Raw genomic sequence first — 21,344 nt, forward strand, 5'->3', positions numbered from 1 at the left:
ACTAATGCAACTTTTATTATTTTGGAAAATTTTAAAAGACTTTGGGGACTAGCGGAATTAATGCTGGTAGCAGACAAATTCAACGAAAGTAAACAATTCAAACAATTATGACAACAAAATTTGTATTAAACAGAATTTCTTAGTTCAACTGAGGTTTTTTTGAAAAACATCTCATTTAATAGATGAATAGATGTAATAAATAATCTACAAAACCCTCGTATTTCAAAATCCAAATATTGTTTTTTGGTGTTGAATGATAAGTTGAAATTAGGGAACAAATGGGTAATCAATATTCAGTTGATCACTTCCAAACTAGTAATTTTCAAACTTTTTAGCTAAAGATTTTAATCAACAGTTGGGGTAAATTTGATAATCATCATTAGAAATTACATACATTTTTGTACCTTGTCCTTACTCTTAAAATCCCTTACTTTAACTGAATCTTTAATTTTATCTCCCTCCCTGCTTTGCTTTTGTGATAGTTTTTCAAAGGAAAAGTTGCATGAAGTGCATTTAATAAGGATGATTGCAAGCATAATGTGCAATCAATCAATTAGGCACCACCAAAATAGTAAATATCTTTTGTTTGTGAAAACAGGGCAGTCATATAAGTTGCATTTATCCAAAAAACATGATTTTCAAAGCTTGATATTTTTAAAACTACCTGGTAGAAAATTTAAATTCTTTCAAATATATGTCCTATAGATGTAGTTTAAATTATTGAACAGAAAAATATATGCAGTTCACTAAATTAAATTTAAATGCACTTCGTGCAACTACCCCTTTAACTTTTAAACTTATTGTGATCTATTCTACTCATATCTTTGCTAAATATTTTAAACAAAATGGCAGAAGAGACAGCTAGATATGTTTATTGTTCATTCCGTCATTTTTTTTTATAGAAATCTTTCATTATTTAGTCGTTCTCTTGTAGACTGTAATTTTTTATGTTAAAAAGACTACAAATTTCAGAATAAAATGACTAAAGAGAATGTTAATAATATCCAGTGTAGTGTAGTGGATGAACTAATAAAGACACGAATAACATTATCTTACTTCTTACGAATATCCATCACATTCCTGTGCATTGTTTTCATCTTTAATTCTATATTTCAATCAGCAGGTTACAAATTAGTTGTATATTTTAATAAAATGAGTAGGATGAATGCATGTATGTCTGTATATTAAGAGATATAAGTTTTCCGGAATTTTAATGTAGGGAGTAGATTTGAAATCTGTATCAAATTTTAAGGATTTTTTATAAAATTCATTTTTTGTATAATTCTTTATCTAAAAGCGGAAATACAAATTAAGTTAATTAATTTTGGCATCCGTGATTGGTGGATTTAAAAAATCTGCGCTCTGATTGGTAGTCGTACATCATTCAACCAATTAGAGCGCAGGTAGTTTAAAATCCAACTATCCTATTGGTCAAAATTAATTAACTTAAAATGTATTTCCGCTTTTAGATAAAGAATTATACAAAAAACGAATTTTATAAAAAAAAATCCTTAAAATTTGATGCAGATTTCAAATCTACTCCCTACATTAAAATTCCGGAAAACTTATATCTCTTACTGTATATATCCAATAAGCTTTTTATTTTATTTTTATTACTTTATGTCATATTAGGTTAGGTTATATTGGGTACTAGGTTAGAGCAACGCATGTATAGGCCCCGCAGGGTTAGGGATCCACGCATAGATTAGGAATTAAAAAATACACACTCCCCCCCCTTTCTTTAATTTTTTTGATAGATAAGGGAAGGGGTTCTTATTGGCTATGTGAAATTATTTTACCTGAAGTAAAAAATTTAGGTCACATAACAATAAACTATGTTGGAGGCGGGGATCCTCCAGGTGAACTGGCGGGTGATAACCAGAACAGGATGGCAATACAACAAGCTCCAGCAGAGCCATATCATAAAAATCTCCATCCAGGGAAATGGCAATTATTGTTTTACAAAAGTAACAGGATGATTTTGTATCTGTCTGTTTGAACCGTGCTAACCTCTGAACCTTATGGTTCTACTTTTCAATGTAGGTTCTCATATGCGATGGGCACTACCACCCCCAGGATATAACCTCTCAAGAATAAAAGGACCCGCTCCCAAAATTTTCTTTTCTTTACCTTATAAAAATAAATTATAAATATGGAGGGGACACCAAAGCTTAATAAATTATATTTAAAAAGTGAACAATTTTCAGAATCATGAAACATATTTTTTTATATTTCGTTAAAAATTGCAAGGTACTAAATAATTGTAATAGTTATCTTTTTTCTTTAAATTAAAGTTCCGATAGTGAAAATAATCATAAATAGGCAAAACTACAATTTAATTAAAAAGGTACTCCAATTTTCATTTAACTTAATTTGTGACAATTGTGAAACACTAGTGCATGACTATACTAAAGTTTCTCAACCTACTCCATAATCAATTACGAGTTAATCTAAATTACCAAAAACCAATGGCCAATCAATCATCTTTTGTCGTCCTAGGGTATCATCATTCTGAAATCTGAAAAATTTCCCTTTTTACTATTTGTACGAATTTCTGACTTTGTTAGCTAATTTATGTTATGTAAAAGAGAGGGTCGTGGGTTAGTCAAACTTTTCATTTATCAATATACAAATAAATTAATCAAATAAAAGAACGTGTCTTATCTTTAGTTATTTCTTCAACCCAAACGTGACGAGCTCTCAAAGTTCAAAGTTTTGATTAAACGGGGTTCAACAAAATAGATTTTTTAATAATTACTCTACAGAATTCAAAAAGTAAGGTGTCAAATTAAAGTTCCTACTATTTTTGTTCATTATGGCAATTTTCTTCTTTTTTTTGTTGCGTTTAAGTACGTACCTTAAAACCAGCTTAATTTTTTTTAAAAAAATTTAAATGATTTCAAAAATAAGAGGTTAACAAAAAAAGATTGCATATCAAAATTCTATGGATCATTTTACATCAACTACTTGCTTAAAACACCAACTAGCTATTTTTTTTTAATCACAAAAATTAGGACACCTTCTTTTATAATGTTTAATTATTTATCTAAGCATTGAAATTTGTTTTTTTCCTGAATACATAATTACTTTATAATTGACCATTAATTATGACAGTTGGTCATCAAATAATCAACATTACAAACTTCACAGTGCCGCTGAATAGAGATATTTGTAATATTTCCGATATAGGTCAGTTTTATTTTAACAAGGATGACAACATACATAAAAGCGAAGTTCAACAACTAGAGGCCTATAGGGGCACTCAAGGTGAGGGGGCGGATTCATTCAAAATTTTATCTTTTTTAACTATAAATAAATTTTGGGAGTTCATTATTGTAAAGGTTGATTTCTATTGTGAGGGTTATCCTTCCCTAATATTTTTATAAACCTTCACAGGAATTATGAGAAGATACATTATAATGAGAACCATATCGGATCAGCGGTTAGCGAGATCCTCTGGTACACACAGACAAACACACAGTTAGACATCCTTTTACTTTTAAATAAGGATAATGATAACTTGAATGTAATTAAACTAAAAAATGCCTAAAAGTGTCTTAAAAATCAGATATGTGACGTCATAAAAATGAGGGAGATGAGAGGAGAAGTAAGAAAGAAAACCCCTAAAAAAGAGATTGATAATCCCACATTTCTATGACGTCACATATGGCGGTTTTTTATACACTTTGTTCAGTTACATATAGCCTTAAAATAAAATAAAAAAATAAATTGGAAGTATTCAACTTTTTTCAAAAGAATTTGTTATGTTAAGGTATAGTTACTATAGTGCACACAGCTGTAACTAATCAATATGCCAGGAAAATCATAAGGTAATTAATAAAATTAAATATAATGTTTTTATCATTTATAACATGTAATAACTATTTATAAATATTTTTTTAGTTGTGTAATGTTATTGTGTACAAGCATAATATAGTCACAACATTTGTATATTTCAGGGATCAAAGGGATAAGACAACGGCCGATAAATTGATGTACATTCCCAATGATGATACGCAAAATTACCCCTTCTGTAAATTAAAATTATTGGTTGAAACGTTTAGGGCGCTTAACTTAATAAACCAACCAATCAAAAGTCAATAAAAGTCCCCAGAGTTTTCACGCGAATGAATTAGAAAACGTTGTTATAAAACTTTGGGGACTAGTTTGATAAACAGCCCAATGTCCCCTCCCTCTCTGAGTATTTACACTAAAAACCTGCATCACTGCTGGAAGGTGCTTAACGCCAATTTCTTTAAGTTGATACTATGCCTAGTCCCTTTCAAAAACAATTTATAAAACTCATTTATAGGTTTAACATACACCTATTAAAAGCAAAGCTTTTCTATAACTAGGGTCCGCCCGTAATAGTAATCCAAAAAATAAAAATTTATGATGCTGTGAGAATTGGTGCAAAAAATATGACGTAACAAAAAAAATTAGCCAATGAGAGGCCGTTATTGACCAATGGCGGCCACTACCATTGCCGCCATTGGTCAATAACAGCCTCTCATTGGCTAATTTTTTTTGTTACGTCATATTTTTTGCACCAATTCTCGCAGCATCCACAAATAAATTAAAAAGTCTGCTTATAAACTTGTATAAGAAAAAAGGTTGTTTAAAAAACAAGGATAACAATATTTTTATCAGTAACGAAGCTATGTCATTCTGCTTATAGCAACAAAAGAGAAGTATGATTCAACCTTCTTTTAATCAGAACACTTTTTGTATATCCTTTAATATACAGTAATCAGCTTTTTTGTCTAAAGCTTAAGAACTCCAAAATTGAGGTCAGAATGTGTTTAATTTTTCAGGGAAGGTGTATACATGTTTTGGGGTGGTCTTAGGCTATTTTCTTGACCTCAAACGCCGTTCCCTAGAGGCTAGGAGCGATGTAACTAGTACACACAAATTGAAGTTAATAAAGTTTGTTGAAATACAACCAATCACTTAACTTTTTTCAATATTAACTATACAGTTTTAGTCAAAAACTTATAACGAAATAATCCAATTCAATATTTAGCCTAGCATAAACTCGTGTTAAGGCTTACAAAAACCTTACCTAATCATATTTATGATAGGAATACCTCGGAAAACGGAGAAACTAGATAGGAATACATAATTAAAGGCTATCATTGGAAAATTTTATGAATTAATATTCTTTTAAAGCTTAGATTTAAAAAAAAATAAGATGCCAATTTGTTAGATGACAAAGTGAGTTCTTTAGAAGCTTAATACCTAAAAAGTGTTTTATTTTACTTCAAGGACAGTTTTTATAGAGTTTTCTCTAATTATGAATTACAAGAAGCAAAAAAATATTTTATTAACTTTTAAGCAAATGACTTTAAGCAAAAGAGTATTTAGTAAAGTGTATTTTTATTTTATTTTCAGAGACAGTTGGGGAAATCCTAAGCTCCCAGGAGTAAATACAAGGTTTGTAACGTTTTATCAAAGCAAAGCTATTTTACATTTTAGTTATGTTCGTCTATATGTACGCCTGTAATGGTTAGCTCTAACTGCAAGCTGTAATTATACTGCTTATTTAGAAACCTTGAATAACTGAATAAGATTAAGTAACAATGGGGTGTAAAAAAGGCTCACCAAAAAATTTAAACATTTATCCTGCTATAAAAGTAACAGGATGTCTATCAGTCTCTGTGTAAATAGCGAATGATCAAGCACACTATTAGACTAAAATATGGTCCTCCTTTACAGTGAAGCTTTTTATAGGTCCAAGGTAAGGTTTATAACTATTTTGCAGAGGGTACCTACGAGTTCCCAAGAGAAATCGAACCCAATTTTTAAAAAAATCAAGTTTTAAGAAATGAGGACCAACTTACTATTTTGTTTATCAATAATGGAAGGAAGTTTATTTTATAACCCATTGTCCAATCTCTGTATCCTTGAGTGTATTAATAAAGGGAATAGTAACTTACCCAATAATCTATAAAATATTAAGCAAGCTTCCAGTTAAATGTGCTTATTAAGTCTACCTGCTCTTAATGTTGACCAAACGCATAGTATAATTAAACGCATATTTAAAAACATTTTGACCTAATAAGCGCATCTGACTGGAAGGTTGTTGACAATTTGACAATTTTACTGATTTTTGCGTAAGCTGCTATTCCCTTTGAATGCTAAAGGTTGGTGTTCCTCTTGGGTCTAACAAGTGATATGAAAGCCCAGAAAAACTTGGAAAAAGAATCTGAAATGTTTGGAGATATAGTACAGGTAATAGTTATTTCTCGCATCGTATTATAAACAGCAATCCGAGAATATAAAATCCTTATAATAAAGTAACAGGATGTTTGTGTGTTTGCGTGTTTGTGTGTTTGTGTGTTTGTCTGTACCGAAGGATCTCGCTAACCGCTGAACCGATCGGGTTCTCCTTAACAGGGTAGCTTCTCATAGGTCCTGGGAAGGTTTATAACTATTTTGGGGGAGGGTACCACCACCCTCCCTAGAGAAATTAAATTTTTTTTTAATTTCTCAATTTTAGAAAGAGAGTTCAACGAAAAACAAACATCAAACGTAAATTTTTTTACTTTTTCTTTTAAAATCTAAAATAAGAAATTGAATTATTAAATTCGACTCTCTCTTCCTCAAGTGCCCCTAGAGGCCTCTAGGGGCGTAGCCGCTAGTGTACAATTATAATATTAAAACCAGTTTTTTAGCCACAAGATACCGAAGATATGGGCTAAAAAACTGGTTTTAGACATAATTTTTTCGTATGGATGATAACCGGTTTTAATCCACTGGTTATTAATCTGTTTCGAATGAATACGAGAAAAAATTTTTATTACTTACATAATACTCAACCAACCAAGTACTGTAGAGCTTATCTTAATTGGGACGGGGTAAATTTGGCCCCATTGCATACGATTGTGGCATAACACAGTATAGACATTAATAGAAGGGGGGATGCCTCAGAGAGAGAGAGAGAGAGAGAGAGGGGACAATGGGCTGTTTATTACCCTAGTCCCCAAAGTTTTAATATAATATAAATGTACAATTATAATATTAAAACCAGTTTATTAGCCACAAGATACCGAAGGTATTGGCTAAAAAACTTGTTTTAGGCATAATTTTTTCGTATGGATGATAACCGGTTTTAATCCACTGGTTATTAATCTGTTTCGAATGAATACAAGAAAAAATTGATATTACTTAATACTCAACCAACCAAGTACTGTAGAGCTTATCTTAATTGGGACGGGGTAAATTTGGCCCCATTGCATACGATTGTGGCATAACATAGTATAGACATTAATAAAAGGGGGGATGCCTCAGAGAGAGAGAGAGGGGACAATGGGCTGTCCCCAAAGTTTTACAATGGAACACAGTAATAGTGTCTGACTGATTATGACGTAACAAAAAAAAATTAGCCAATGAGAGGCCGTTATTGACCAATGGTAAAATTTATAGTGGCCTCTCATTGGCTAATTTTTTTTGTTACGTCATAATCAGTCAGACACTATTACTGTGTTCTTTACAATGTCAATAACGGTTTCTAATTTGTTGGCTTGATATCTTTGGGGACTTCTACTGAATTGAGATTGGTTGGTTTGTTAAGTTGAGTTTTCAAACGTTTTAACCACACATTTTGATCTACAGAGGGGGTAATTTTGTGTGACATCATTAGGAATGTACATAAATTTATCGTCTATTGTCTTATCTCTTTAGATCCCTGGAAATGTCTTGTTCCAAAACAGGCCCAACTTTTTAATATGCACCGTTAGTACTTACAGACAATGATCGTGCAATACAAGAGTTTGCAATAATTGGGATGTTAGATGCTTGTGACTGTTGTTGGGGGTCTCCAACAAGCTTTAAATTTGTTAAAGTTGATTGGTTGCGCAACCTTTATCTGGAGGTCCCGATTGTGCATGGTAATGATTTGCGCCTTTTTTTTGCCAAGGCATTCCATAAAACTCATGTCATTGTCTCATATATCTGATATTATCTGATATTACAGCAGCTACTTATTATTACTGATTTCTTATTTTAAATCTAATTATAGGGTGGTTTTGTGGATGCATATCACAATCTATCTTTCAAAAATATTTTTGGAAACTTTTGGGTCTCCAACTTCTGTGAGCAGGTAATGGATATAAAAAAAAACGTTGATATTGTGTTATGTTGCTAATATAGTCCTTTGTTATTGGTCAATACGTTCTTCCAAGGTCAGTGGATGGCATTGGGTAAAGCCATATAATAGAAGGGGGTTGGGATTGGAGATATTATTATATTAGCCAGCCGGGAGAAACAATTTGACAGGGTAAGCGAGAATCCCTCACAATATCCACGTATTCTATATCTATTGAACAGAATTACTATAAACCGTTAATAGTCGTTGTATTAGAAAAGGCTCTGAGGAATATGGAAAAACATATCGTATCGTATTACAGACTAATATCGTAAATTAAAACCAGTAAGTTTGGCTAATAAAACTCGAGTTAATCTTATAATCTTATGACGTTGTTTAATTATTCTAGAAAATTTTCTATAATACGATACAATACATGTCACATACCCGTTTCTAATCAGTTAAAAGTAATCATCCTCCTATTATGTAAAGTAGTAAGCTTTTTTTGGTCTGTAACGAAGGATCTTACTTACTGCTGAACCTATGTGGTTCTCCTTTACAGTAAAGCTTCTTCTAGGTCCCTGGGTGGTTTTAGGCTATTTATATAAAGTAGTAACCTTTTTTGTCTGTAGCTAAGGATATCGCTAACCAATGAACCGATATGGTTCTCCTTTACAGTGAAGCTGCCCAATAATGAAATACCCCCCCCCCCCCCCACCCAAAAAAATATTTTTAAAATTTCGTTATTAAACTCAAATTTAAAATGGGTGAGAGGGTCCATTTTCCTCTTATCAATTTAAGCCCCCAAGAGGCTTCTAGAGGGCGTAGCCGCTAGTACTGAAAATAGTATTACTAGCCACGTTCTTAAAGTACTTGCATTTGTCCTTTTCATCCTTCAAAACATAATCCACAAAGTACATATGTTTAATTAAATACACTTGAATTTTAGAAAATAAAAACATTCCATTCATTGGTTAAGATATCAAGGAAAATTATCTCCATAAATTGCGAAGCAATATAGAGTGTTATTAAAAATACTTAACTGAAAAAATGGATTGTAATAATCCGTCTAAATTAAAAGGGAATTTCTAGCAGACGAAGCTTTTTGTTTGTTTTTAATAAAAATTTATTGAATCCAATATTACGAGCAACGAAAATCATAACTGAAAGAAAAAATAACTGGAATTCTTCCCATTAATGTGTCTGGATTGTACCTACAGCGTCTTGTAATCTAGTCATTCTTTTATGTTAACATTATATACATATACATAAATATACATAATATACTACTAAATATTTTTTAGGCCGAGATTGTAGTAAAATCTGATGATGACATGTATGTAGATCTGTATGCTGTCTGGACAATGTCAAGGTAACATTAGGGGTCCTGCCACTTTTACCACTAGCAAAAATAGGACCACTGTGCTTTTACAAAAAGCGGATGTGTTTTTGTCAATTTAGTTCTTAATGTATTTTTAACATCATTTTTTTACAATGTCAAAAATACACCTTTAAATTTAATAGGTGTATATGTAGGTGTATATTTGACAGCAAAACTGTGAATATGACAGTGCAATGAATTTATTTTTGTCATACCCCCTAAAACTGCAGGTTTGAATTTTACATTTTACAGTAAAACTGTGTTTATGACAGTCAAAATGACAGTATGATGCATTTTTGCTAGTGGTAAATCCGCCATGTGACCTAACATTTTCATGTACAATTAAACAGGCCTAGTTAAACGTTAGGTAGTCTGAAGTGCATTTGACCATATACTCATTATGCAAGAAACACTGTAAATCTACTGGTGTATCATGTCTTCTGTAGGCTTAATTAGCAGCTGCGCCTCTAGAGGCTCTTAAAATTGATAGATGATTAGGGAACTTCGAACCCTTCTTCCCAATTTTATTTTAGTTTTAAAAGGAAAAAGTAAAAACATATTTTTAAAGGGGAGGGGGGGTGGGGTTAGGGGTGTCAACAAGCCCTTTTTTGTGAATGGGCAATTTTTTCAAGATGCTATTTCTCTTAGGAGGGTGGTCGTACCCTCCCCAAAAATAGTTATATAAATCTTCCCTGGACCTAAGGAGAAGCTACATTGTAAAGAAGAACTAAATAGGTTCAGTGGTTAGCGAGAACCTTCGATATACACAGACAGACATTCTGTTGTTTTTATAAAATGATTAAGATAATAAAATTCTCCCTTCTAACATTTCATTTCTTCTTTAGTTTAACGGGTTATTTTTAAAAGCGAAGCTTTTCTATAATTAGGGTCGGTCCGTCCGTACGTCCGTCCGTGATGCTGTAAGTATTGGTGCAAAAAATGGGGACGAATTTCAAATTGATTTGACGGGGCTGATTTTTTTACGTCACAAGTGAAGGGAAAGAAAAGGGAAGGGGAAAAGAAACCCTCTAGAAAAGATATGGGGTTTTCCCTTTACTTGTGACGTAAAAAGACCAGCCCCGTCAAATCATTTGAAATTCGTCCCCATTTTTTGCACCAATATTTACAGCATCCCGTCCGTCCGTAACGGATAGCTTTTTTCGTAAATTTAGGCATGTTAGAATTGTCCTATCGATTTTAAATTTTGCATGGTGATTCCTGCAGTAGTTAGGTACGATTTAGAAAGCGTAGCAAATCTATAATTTTTACCAAAATGTGCGTACGGCCATTTTAAACATGTTGATTTTTTTACTTTTTTAACAACAAATTTTTATGTGATCTAATTATCCGATTGATCTGAATTTTGGTATATTGATTCCTGGGACAACAAAGTACAATATTATAAGCAAAGCAACTCTATAATTAAGTCCTAAAAATGTAAGTATGTCCATAAAAATTATTCTGTATCAAGCAGTTTTTCAACAAATTTACTTACAATTTTGCATCGACTCTTACATTTATATTCTGAATTCAGTTCTTACACTATACAAGTGTTAATGTCCGTTTGTCCTACCGTTTCAGCGCTTCGCTTTTATGGATGTTGTCATCCTTGTTTTTTTAAAATCTCGATTTACGAGATATTAAAATAATGGACTATTTTAATATAAAGTCATTTTTATAGGCACTATAAAGAGCTTCGTTAATTTTTTAATCTCTCCAAAAAAATTTCCTCTGTGGTAAAAATACATTTTAGATGTGGAATGCCCCATATTTACTTGATTCAAAACAAACAAAATGAAAACAATATGCACGGATTGCTCAGACACTGAGTTCTTATTAGTCTAAGCTAATAATTAAGGATCTAGATTATTTCGTTAATATAGGCATGTTAGAATTGTAGTATCGATTTCAAACTTTTCATAGTGAATCATGTAGTAGTTAAGTACGATTTAGAAAGCTTAGCAACTCTATAATAATTTTGAACATGTCGATATTTTACTTTTTTAACAACAAATTTTTATGAGATCTAATTATCCGATTGTTCTAATTTTTGATTTTCTGATTCCTGGGACAACAAAGTACAAAATTATAAGCAAAGCAGCTCTATAATAAAGTCCTAAAAATGTAAGAATGTCCATAAACATTATCCTGTATCAAGAAGTTTTTCAACATATTTACTCACAATTTTGCTTTGACTCTTATTCATTTATATTCTGATTATTCAGTTCTGACACTATACAAGTGTTAATTTCCGTTTGTCTTACCGTATCAGAGCTTTGCTTTTATGGATGTTGTCATCCTTGTTTTGTTTAGGAAATGGAAAGGTTTAACCAATTACGTGGAGGATAAATTCATAATGTGTCCTATCTTGTGGAAGAAAGAGGTCGTCAGAAGAGATCCATCAAATAAGGTGTGGGTTAGAAGCAAAACTACTCTGTAATAGCACTTTCATACATGTTTGTATGTATGTCTTTTTAATTATTATTGTTTATCCTCCTCTAAAAAATATCTAATTTTTTTAAAAAAAACAATCTCATGTCTGAAATCTGTACTTTAACAGAAATTACCCTATTGAGCTCTTATACCCCCCGGCCATCCTCCCCCCTCTTTGTATTGAAATATACTAAAAATATGGGGGGAGGGGGTTGGTTAGTTTTTAATTGATTTGCTTGTTACTTTAGATAATATAAGGTTAAGTGCTGGGTAGCGCCGCAAGGGAATTGGAATAAATCTCCATCTTTTTAAAAATTTATTTTAAAAATTGGGGAGGGGGGGGGGGGATAGTGTAACAGTGCTCTAACGTTTACATGTAAGCTATTTCACTGAAATCTGATTCTGATCAGAATGAATTATCAACTTTATTTTTTAGTGGTATGTTTCTGAGGAAGATTTACCATCTACTAGAGTTCCAGGTCAGTTTCTTATAGATTAAAATTGAGCTGGATCTTTAAATTGTCAATTGCTGCTCACTTCCATTGCAGATGCCACTGCCGATGCCACTTCCAAAGCCATTGCTGGTAATAAAACATGGATCAAAACAAAATGGCAGTGGTGAGCCAGGAAACATTTGGAATCACCCACCGGCTCAGAAGCAGCAGTCATTTTGCGATGCCATTGAGCAGCCAGTGGGTGTTTTCAAATTTCAAATGGCTCATCACTGCCATTTTGATTTAAAGATAGGTATTAGGTTAGCCGCTTTCAAAATCGGCTTACTTGAGGCATCGGCAGTGGCATCGCCGTGATTTAAAGATCCAGCTTTGGTTACAAGATAAGCAAAAATTGATATAAAGTAGAACGATGTATATGTGTCCGTATGAAGCTTAAGATCTCAGGATCGATTAGGCAATAATTCCCAGGGAATAAATATTTATAGAATTTTCCTGAAAGATGGTATATCCTTTTTACAATTAAATTCCCCAGTTTCATATTTTTTTCTTATTCTGCAGTTAAACACCACTATCTCCTGGGAAAAAGGCCCCTAGGGTCTAGAAGGAAAGCCACTAATTTTACAAAAATATTTACTTTTTTTTGTTCAGGGGGTGTTTATCCTCTTTTCTGTCTTGGATGGGTCTACATTCTTACTCCTGGTACAGCAGCCAAGTAAGTGGTTTTAGTCCGTCCGTATGTCCGTCAGTCCGTTTGTCTGTCCATCCATCATTCCGTCACATAATAATACATGTTTCTCAGTCCCTATTCACGATAGACGGCTGAAATTTTTTATGTAGAGTACCTATACCAATGAACATACATATAATTTACATGATCTGCCAGTCTGTTAATCATGTTACAAAAGAACAATGCATATTTTATGCAAAAATGTTTTGAGATTATTTACTTTTTAGGTATGTAACCATTTTTATGATACTACCATCTGCTCTATAACTGACTTTGTCTATTTGACCATTCATTATTTGTTTGTGCTTTGCTACTTTAGGATGTTGTCATCTTTTCTTAAGATCAATTCAATTTTAATGTAAATTTTAAGAAAAATTTAGAATACTCACTGAAATTTATAATCTGATTGGTCTAGCCTTTTACTAAATCTTAATGGACAGAAATATATATATTTTCATATTTATATTTTTTCTTAGGTCTTAAGTGATAAGATAAAAGGCGATAAATTGATTTGATGTGCCACACCCTATTTATAATAAACATAACTAACTACGCCTTCTGTAGATTATAATTTTTTCCATTAACATTTTCCTTGTAAAACATCATAAAAAATGATATAAAATTTTTATTAGAATAATAAAAATTTTCCAGTACTATGTTAAGAAAGATACAAATGTGTTCAGACGTTTTCCTTAATTTTCGTCCTACTTTTAACGATGTTTTTTACTATAGGCTGCTTACCTAGCCTCTTGGGGTCAACTTCAATTTAGAAAAAAAGATGCATAAAATAACCTAACCTAGGCCCACATAAATTTTTCCTGACAAGAAATACTCAACGTATGCTAAAGTAACAGGATGTCTACCAATTCTATGTATGTATGTCTGTTAAGACCTCTTAAACGACATGCTCGATTGCTTTACAATTTCCAGGAAAGTTAGTCATGGAACGCGCAAAATAAAAGTATAAGTATTTATATATAATCCAGACAACTACCTGCCCCAAGTGGCAGAAACCCTTTCTTCTGCTACTAAATTGCTTTATGTTATTTTGTAAGGACTCAGCTAGTTATATTTACGACGCTATTATCTGATTTCAAAGACCCATTATAAAATCAGGACATGATCCCTGCCATGAGGGTAGAATTACATATTTTTTTACTTTAATGGTCGCAAAAAATATCTCCATAAATCATTTTTTAAACAAAATAAATCTAAAAAAAACCTCTAAATACCTTTCGTTACTAAACCAATGAGGTTAGGGGCGCAGTCCCTTGTTAAATTAATAATAATGTTCAAATTTAGGTTGGTTGAAAAGGCTAAGACAACTCCATTTCTTTGGCTGGATGATGTTTGGGTTACAGGATTTATTGGTGAGACAATTTATAATATATATTCTATTATGTCAAGTAGTAAGGTTTTTTTTTCATCTGTAGCGAAGGATCTCGCTAACCGCTGAGCCAACATAGTTCTCCTTTACAGTAAAGCTACTTTTAGGTCCTGAGATAATTTCAGGATATTTTTTTTTTATAAATAAATCCGGGTGTGGTTTAATTTTATTTTTCTGCTAGGGGCGCAGAAAAGAAAACTATATTTCATCTAGCGAATTACACACAGCTAATTTGAAGGAGAATCTTCACTAAAAAAATCAGCTTGCTTTCTATAATAACTGCCGAGAAAATTTTATTTTTCGCATAGTTTTCGTTATTTTGTTTTTACTTTTGGTCAGGTTAGATTAGGTTTTATTGGTTACAATGTAGCTCGCATGGTTATGGCCCTCCACAGGGGTTAGATATGAAGAAAATGCCCCCACCCCTTGGTTTTAATACCTTTAAAAATATGTGAAGGGGTTTAGTGTTCGAAAGTTCTTTTTGAGGAAAATCACTAATATTCTTTTGTTTAGCACGCGAAGCTGGGATAACCCCCGAGTATGTGAGAGGGTATGTGAGGAGTAATAGTATGAAGAGAATTGTTGTCATGAAAAGTATACAGAGACAAACTATGTTTCATGAGGTAATATTTCTCCTGTTATTGTATCAACATAAGACTGCTGCTAGAATTGCGCAGGGATATTATAGAATTGACAATCGATAAATTGATATAAATTGCCAACGATGATAAACAAAAGAACCTTTTATCTACATATTATAATAGGTTGAAAAGTTAGGACACTGCCAATTTTAAACAAACCACTAAAAATTCAGTAAATATTCACAACGAAATAGTCTAATAGATAGGGACGTGTTTCGATGAAATATAAATGAAATATGAATTAACTTACTTTAAATCTAAGAATCATATTAATCATTTTGTTTAGGATTTCTTCTTTGCTCGCCAACATAGAACTTATTGGGTAAGTTTTAATTTTAGATTAGATTTATAAAAAATGAGGATTCATAAAAACCTCCATTTTTTGGTTAACTTGAATATTTAAATATGTTTTTTTTTGCAAAAAAAAAGATTTTCTCAATGGTTATGATAGATAGAGGTCTTATTTTTCTAGTGTAGATTCCCCTAACTATAGGGTAAGTTTGAACAATAATAAGATTGGCAGCCAAACTGCTCCTTGGCTACTAATTATATTTAACAGGGTTGACCACATCCATAAAAGCAAAGCTCCGAAATAGAAGGACAAACGAACATTAACACCTGTAGAGTGTCCGAACTGAATAAGCAAAGTATTGATAAATAAGTCTAAAGAAAATTTCTTGTCAAAGAACTAAAAAAGTAAAAATCAGCATGTTTTAAATGGACGTACGGACTTTCTGGTAACGATTATAGAGTTGCTGCGATTTCTAAGTTTTACCTAATAATTATAGGAATCATCAAGTTTGAAATCGATGGGACAATTATGACCTGCTTAGATTAACGAAAAGAGCTAACCGTTACGGACAGACGGACCGATCCTAATTGTAGAAAAGCTTTTGCTCTTCTTATAAGTTTATATATTCTAGTTCACAATGGTGTTAGAAATGTTGGCAAGAGAAAATTTTAATATGAAGGTAGGAAGACTTGGTGCTTTCCCTCAAAGTGGCCAGCAAGTATAGAACCCCCCCCCCCCATAATTAAAAAATGAACATAAGTTTTTTGTTTTGTTTTTTCTCGTTTGTTTACAAATTTTGGTCAGGTTAGGTTATATATACCACCGCAGGTATAAGTCCCGCTGGGTTAGACTACCTGCAGGGGTTAAGCATATAAAAGATATTTTCCCCTTTTTTTCCATTTCTCTCAAAAATTAGGGGGTGAAGATGTTTCAGTGCTCGGTGGGTACTTTGCGAAAAAGCACCTATTATTTTAAAAGATGGCATAAGATCTGAAAATAGCTTTGATAAAAAAATTGTAAAATGTTTCATCAGTAGGTATGCCATCACTTCCGCAATAAAACCGTATTAAGAGAACCGCAAATTAAGAATATGTCAAAGATCGCTAGAAGCGCCAAGATCCAAAATGCAATAATTACACAAACAAAAAAAGATTAACATTGATATCAAAATAAAAGTTATGCCTTTTTGATATTTTCAGGAAAAAGGGAATATGATTCTGACAAACAATTATGAAGGAAAATTTACCCACAACCCCCTTCCCCCTATTCCTCCCCTTCTTTCCCACCTTTCTTTAGTTCATAAAAAAAAACAAAATAAACTTCCACCTTACTTTACAAGGTTTCGTGATTTTCTGTAGAATTGATTGTTAGAATATATAGGCCTGGATATTTTGAAAACTTGGCAAGTCTAAAAATTTTCTCAAAGAGAAAAAGAATAAGAAAAAAAGGCAAAATACTTCTAGATGCTGATTCTGGTGAAGATATCTTCAGCGGAAATAATGACACACCGTTTTAAGTTTTAATGTAAAGCTTAGGTTCGGTTTTAAGAGGTTGTGAGTAACCCCCTAGTGTTAGGGCACCGCAGGTATAAGCACTTTTTGGTAATGGCCCAAAACCTGCTTGTTAATTATAGGAAAAAAAGACTATTTCCCTTATTTAAGGGGGAGTGGGGTGTTGAAAAGCACTTAGATTTTAAGTTTGCTTTTGGTTATTTCTTGTTGTCGTCCCTTATTCGAATATCAAAAAGACGCTAGTCCAAAATTATCTGTTTCTAGAGTCACAATGGTTTGTACATCTCCAAAGAAACCGTCTACGGAGCTAAAGTCTTGGACAAAGTAATGACTAGATTCATTAAAAGCCCTAAAAAGAGTCCGTCCCAAAAGGAGTATCACCAAATGGACCTGTGGCTGTCAAATATGGCAAAAAACGAAGCATAATGAACAAAAAAATCATCAATCAAATTATTGTACAAATCTTATTATTAGTTTTTAAAACCCTAAAATATAGTTAACTAGAGTTGGCTCGATATAATTATCTCCCTATTGGCTAGTTTTCTATATGCATATCTATTTCTCAATAAATCTATTTTCCTCACCCGGCATTACTATCTAAAAGAAAGTAAATATTTAACAATTTAAATGATTTTTAATAGATTTTTTAAAATTATATTTTTTTTCTTTACATTACCATCACCAAAGGGTTAATGATGATGATTACAATTTTAGTTTAATATTTGAACACACAAAATGTCGCCACAATCGAATTCTTTTAAAACATAGTTTTCTTAAATTTATCATATTATAAATTTAAATTTTCTTTTTTATGATTAGAAATTAAATACATCAATATAAGGTAAATAGCAACATGAAATGAAAAAAATGAATTTATTTTTAATAAAGTAAAATAATGGGTCTTATCGTTCTGGGCAATGAGAGTTTATTATGAATTATTGGAGCACTATGAGTTTTAATCATATATTCCTTGGAAAACTTGAGCTCGTTTATAGACATTTATTTCCTATATAGATCTGACATGGATCTTGAAGCAATTAAGCAGGCCGTTTTGTACATGTTAAAAATTGGAAGATTTCATTAAATAAAAGTAATCGCAAATATACTTAGTAAATGATAAATCTTTAATGAAAACAGCTTTTTATTTTAATGTACACACCCATCTAGAATTTTTGTTTACCCTTATTTTCTTTTTGTTTATTTTGTCTAAAACAGATATTTTTCCTTTACTGGTCTATAATAGAATATCCTAAATATTATTGATTTGATTTACTCTTCTTTTTTTATAATAACAATGATCTTCATTAAGAGTACTTCTTTTATGATAAAGCATTAGCACCCATAAGGAATTTCTATTGGATAGGTTAGGTTAGGTTAAAGTAGGTTTAGTATGTCTAGTTAATGTAAGTCTGATTCAGTGGATATTCAGGGGATATTTACAATTAGTGAGTGGAATCACAATTCAGGTCAATTTCAATTTGATCATAATTTGTAATTATGTAAGTTTTTAATCTAACCTACTTCTGACCACGCAAACCTCCAATATGTTTGGTCCCTGCAGGGCGTTCTAACTCTTATAGCCTTCACTTAACCTAACCTTAAATTACCATCTTAGTTGTCCTCATAAATTATTATAAGGAAACAGCCAAAATTAATTGTGTTTAATTAGTTATTAGTTAATGATTTTTTAAAGATTTCTTAAAGTACGGTGCAGTGTGAGGTAGCCAAATTGTCGCCAATATTAAAAATATTAACAGATCCAAAGAAAAAACAAAATTGCGGGCCAAATATGAAAGATAGACTTGCTGCTCTTGATATTTTATTAAGTTAGCATCATCGACTTGTGTGATTTGGTAGCGGGACAAAGTGTCTCAAAAATCGTCATAAAAATGAGTGATTTTCCATCTCTTTTTTAGGTTTTTTTTTCACTTCGCCTCTCATCTCCCGCATTTTAATGACGTCACATAGCTGATTTTTGAAACACTTTTTCGCCCTACATGATTTGTGTTCTTTTTGTAAAAAAAATTGCGACAATTTAACTGCCCCACCCTGTAAATAGTAAAATACTTAAATAAAAGTGTGTTTAGTTTTAAATGAATCATTATATTTTAATCAATAATTTTATTATAATTTTATTTTACCAAATCCAACTGTCATTAACTGTGATTTAATAATATGATTGCAAAGATGCTCTAAAAGCTTTTGTGTCTGTTTGTCTGTCTAGTTTTCCTTCTGTAATGCTGTTTTCTATTCGGTTCATATAAATATTACTCTATACTCTCCTCTTACTTTATATTTTCTCTATTTCAGAATGTATTTATTTTTAGCTCCTTATTCTTAAACAGCTTAGCTTCTTTTGGATGTAACTGTCCTAGTTCATAAAAATGCATTCAAAATGAAAGAAACTTCAAGAATTTAGCAAAGATGCCAAAAGAAAGGAATCAAAATCAAATTTAGATGTTATCAAGGCTTTTGACAGTGTCCTTTCTTTCTTCTCAATTTGAAACCTATAGTGAAGGTAACCAATATCTTTGATTTTTATGTATTTTTTATGATTGTTTTATCAAAGCTATTTTCATTCTTATGCCATCGAATTTAGAATGTGTTATTCAGTTATTGTTTTTTTTAGTAGCGAAGCTATTCTTTTACTAGGGATACGCAATACTTACTTCAGCTAAAGTTCGGTATAGTAACTAGATCTTCCTCGATTACAATGTATACTGTTCTTTTTAAATTCTTACACAATCTCTCCTTGTTCCACAACCATATATTTAATCTACCAGCTTTTGTATGCTGCGCAATTTATGAACATAATTGGATTTTTTTAGGTGTTTAATGGAATATACAAGGAAAGTAATAATCTTGGAAATCTAGCTAAATACATTGACAAATACATGTTCGAAGCAATTATGCACCCAAGGTAAATTTTTAGTAGCAAAGCTACTCTATGATATGACGAGCAAAAATCATCCTTGACAGGGAAAGAAGGGACATTGTACTTTAAATAACACTGGTACTCAATTTTTGATAACATTATCTTATTCGTCGGCTCAACTTTATGTACCTTTATTGTAATTTGATATATGGTTGGTTTGTAGTGTCCATACTTTTCAACCATTAATTTTATTTTAAGAAGGGGCAATTCTGTTTGACACCAATTTATCGTTCATGATTAAAAATTTTACCATATTGTAAGATATTCAATTTCATTATTTCTGATCAAGGATGACAACATCCAAGCGTAGATTGTCAGAACTTGATGAGCAGAACATTAATTTGTAAGTCTAAACAAAATTGTACATAAATTTGTTGCAAAATTGTGTAAATTTTATCATAGTGATGCCTCACTTATATTATTGTACTTTGTGGTTCTAGTAATCATCATTCCAAAAATAGAATAATTATATAGGATTATTATATCATACAAAAATCAGAATGTTTTAAGTAAACGTACGAACTTTCTGGTAATGATCATAGAGTTGTTACGCTTACAAAATAGATCATTTAATGATGCATTAAGTTAGAATTCGATGGGACAATTTTAACAAGTCTAAATTAGCGAAAAGAGCTAACATCTACTGACGCATGGACGGTCAGATAATGAGTAGCTCTCATGAGATAGCGGGTTAAGTCATAATGTGCTTGAACGTGGAGCTTGATAGCCCTAGTGGCTATACAAAAGTGTCTAAACCTACTCCATGACTACTTATGTCCAAGCCCTAAGAAATTATGGCTAATAGTAATCAATCAATAGAAAATGTTCGCTTTTGAAATATAAATTTGTATGACTAACAAGTGTTTGTAATGAAATGACCCAAATTAAATAAATTGCTCTATCTAATTGTAAAATCAATAACTTAGAATAAAAATAACGTTTATGCATTTCCATTAATTTGATTTGACATAAATCCTACTTATTGATTATAAAATGTATTTTTAAAAAGTCTTTGTTTACCTTGATAAAATATTTTTGGTAATTTAAAGTTGAATTAGAATGTTGCTCCTTAAACCCCGCCTTTCTAGCTATCAACAACATAAAATAATTTCCAGTATGGCTTCCAAACCGATTAAAAACAAAACTGAAATTGAACTCAATTTTGTTTTGTTTCCATGGAAAGCTGTCTATGATACGATGAGTTAAATAACAATTCTATTTCAGAATGGCTGAGAAGTCTGACAAGATTGAATTGATGTACAAGCAAGCTCATAACATTCAGATAGAACCCAGTGAAACTGAAAAAGACTAATTGTGATGGTGGTCAAGTGCTACTCAAGATCTCGAAAACGGCCAAGTCAATTGTAATGTGATTATCAAGAGTAATTAAATAAATCAGGGGAAATTGGAATTTTGTTATGTCAGAGTTCAGAGCAAAAACTTTAATATATTAGATCTATAATAAAGTACTTTTTCCTAGCCCCTTACAGTCGGGC

The 21,344-nt window shown here is 31.8% G+C and overlaps 1 protein-coding gene across 2 annotated transcripts; it reads left to right on the top strand.

The window, feature by feature from the left end:
* The first annotated feature begins 976 nt into the window (after positions 1 to 976).
* On the top strand, positions 977 to 21,344 carry LOC145320337 (beta-1,3-galactosyltransferase 5-like). 2 transcript variants are annotated; one of them, XM_080162744.1, is made up of 17 exons: positions 977 to 1,123; positions 1,818 to 1,937; positions 3,112 to 3,189; positions 3,773 to 3,830; positions 5,392 to 5,433; positions 6,144 to 6,231; positions 8,021 to 8,101; positions 9,391 to 9,458; positions 11,781 to 11,877; positions 12,337 to 12,379; positions 13,004 to 13,067; positions 14,385 to 14,452; positions 14,983 to 15,092; positions 15,397 to 15,432; positions 16,034 to 16,081; positions 19,742 to 19,833; positions 21,073 to 21,344. In XM_080162744.1, exons 1-17 carry the CDS (start codon positions 979 to 981, stop codon positions 21,158 to 21,160), a joined length of 1,326 nt encoding a protein of 441 aa, XP_080018870.1. In that variant the 5' UTR covers positions 977 to 978; the 3' UTR covers positions 21,161 to 21,344. The 2 variants fall into 2 exon arrangements, with proteins under 2 accessions (XP_080018870.1, XP_080018871.1); XM_080162745.1 differs by lacking the exons at positions 19,742 to 19,833; positions 21,073 to 21,344 and adding an exon at positions 17,178 to 17,407.

Source organism: Acartia tonsa, chromosome 5 (assembly GCF_053477335.1).
Source record: "Acartia tonsa isolate MP-2025a chromosome 5, ASM5347733v1, whole genome shotgun sequence".
NCBI lineage: Eukaryota > Metazoa > Arthropoda > Copepoda > Calanoida > Acartiidae > Acartia > Acartia tonsa.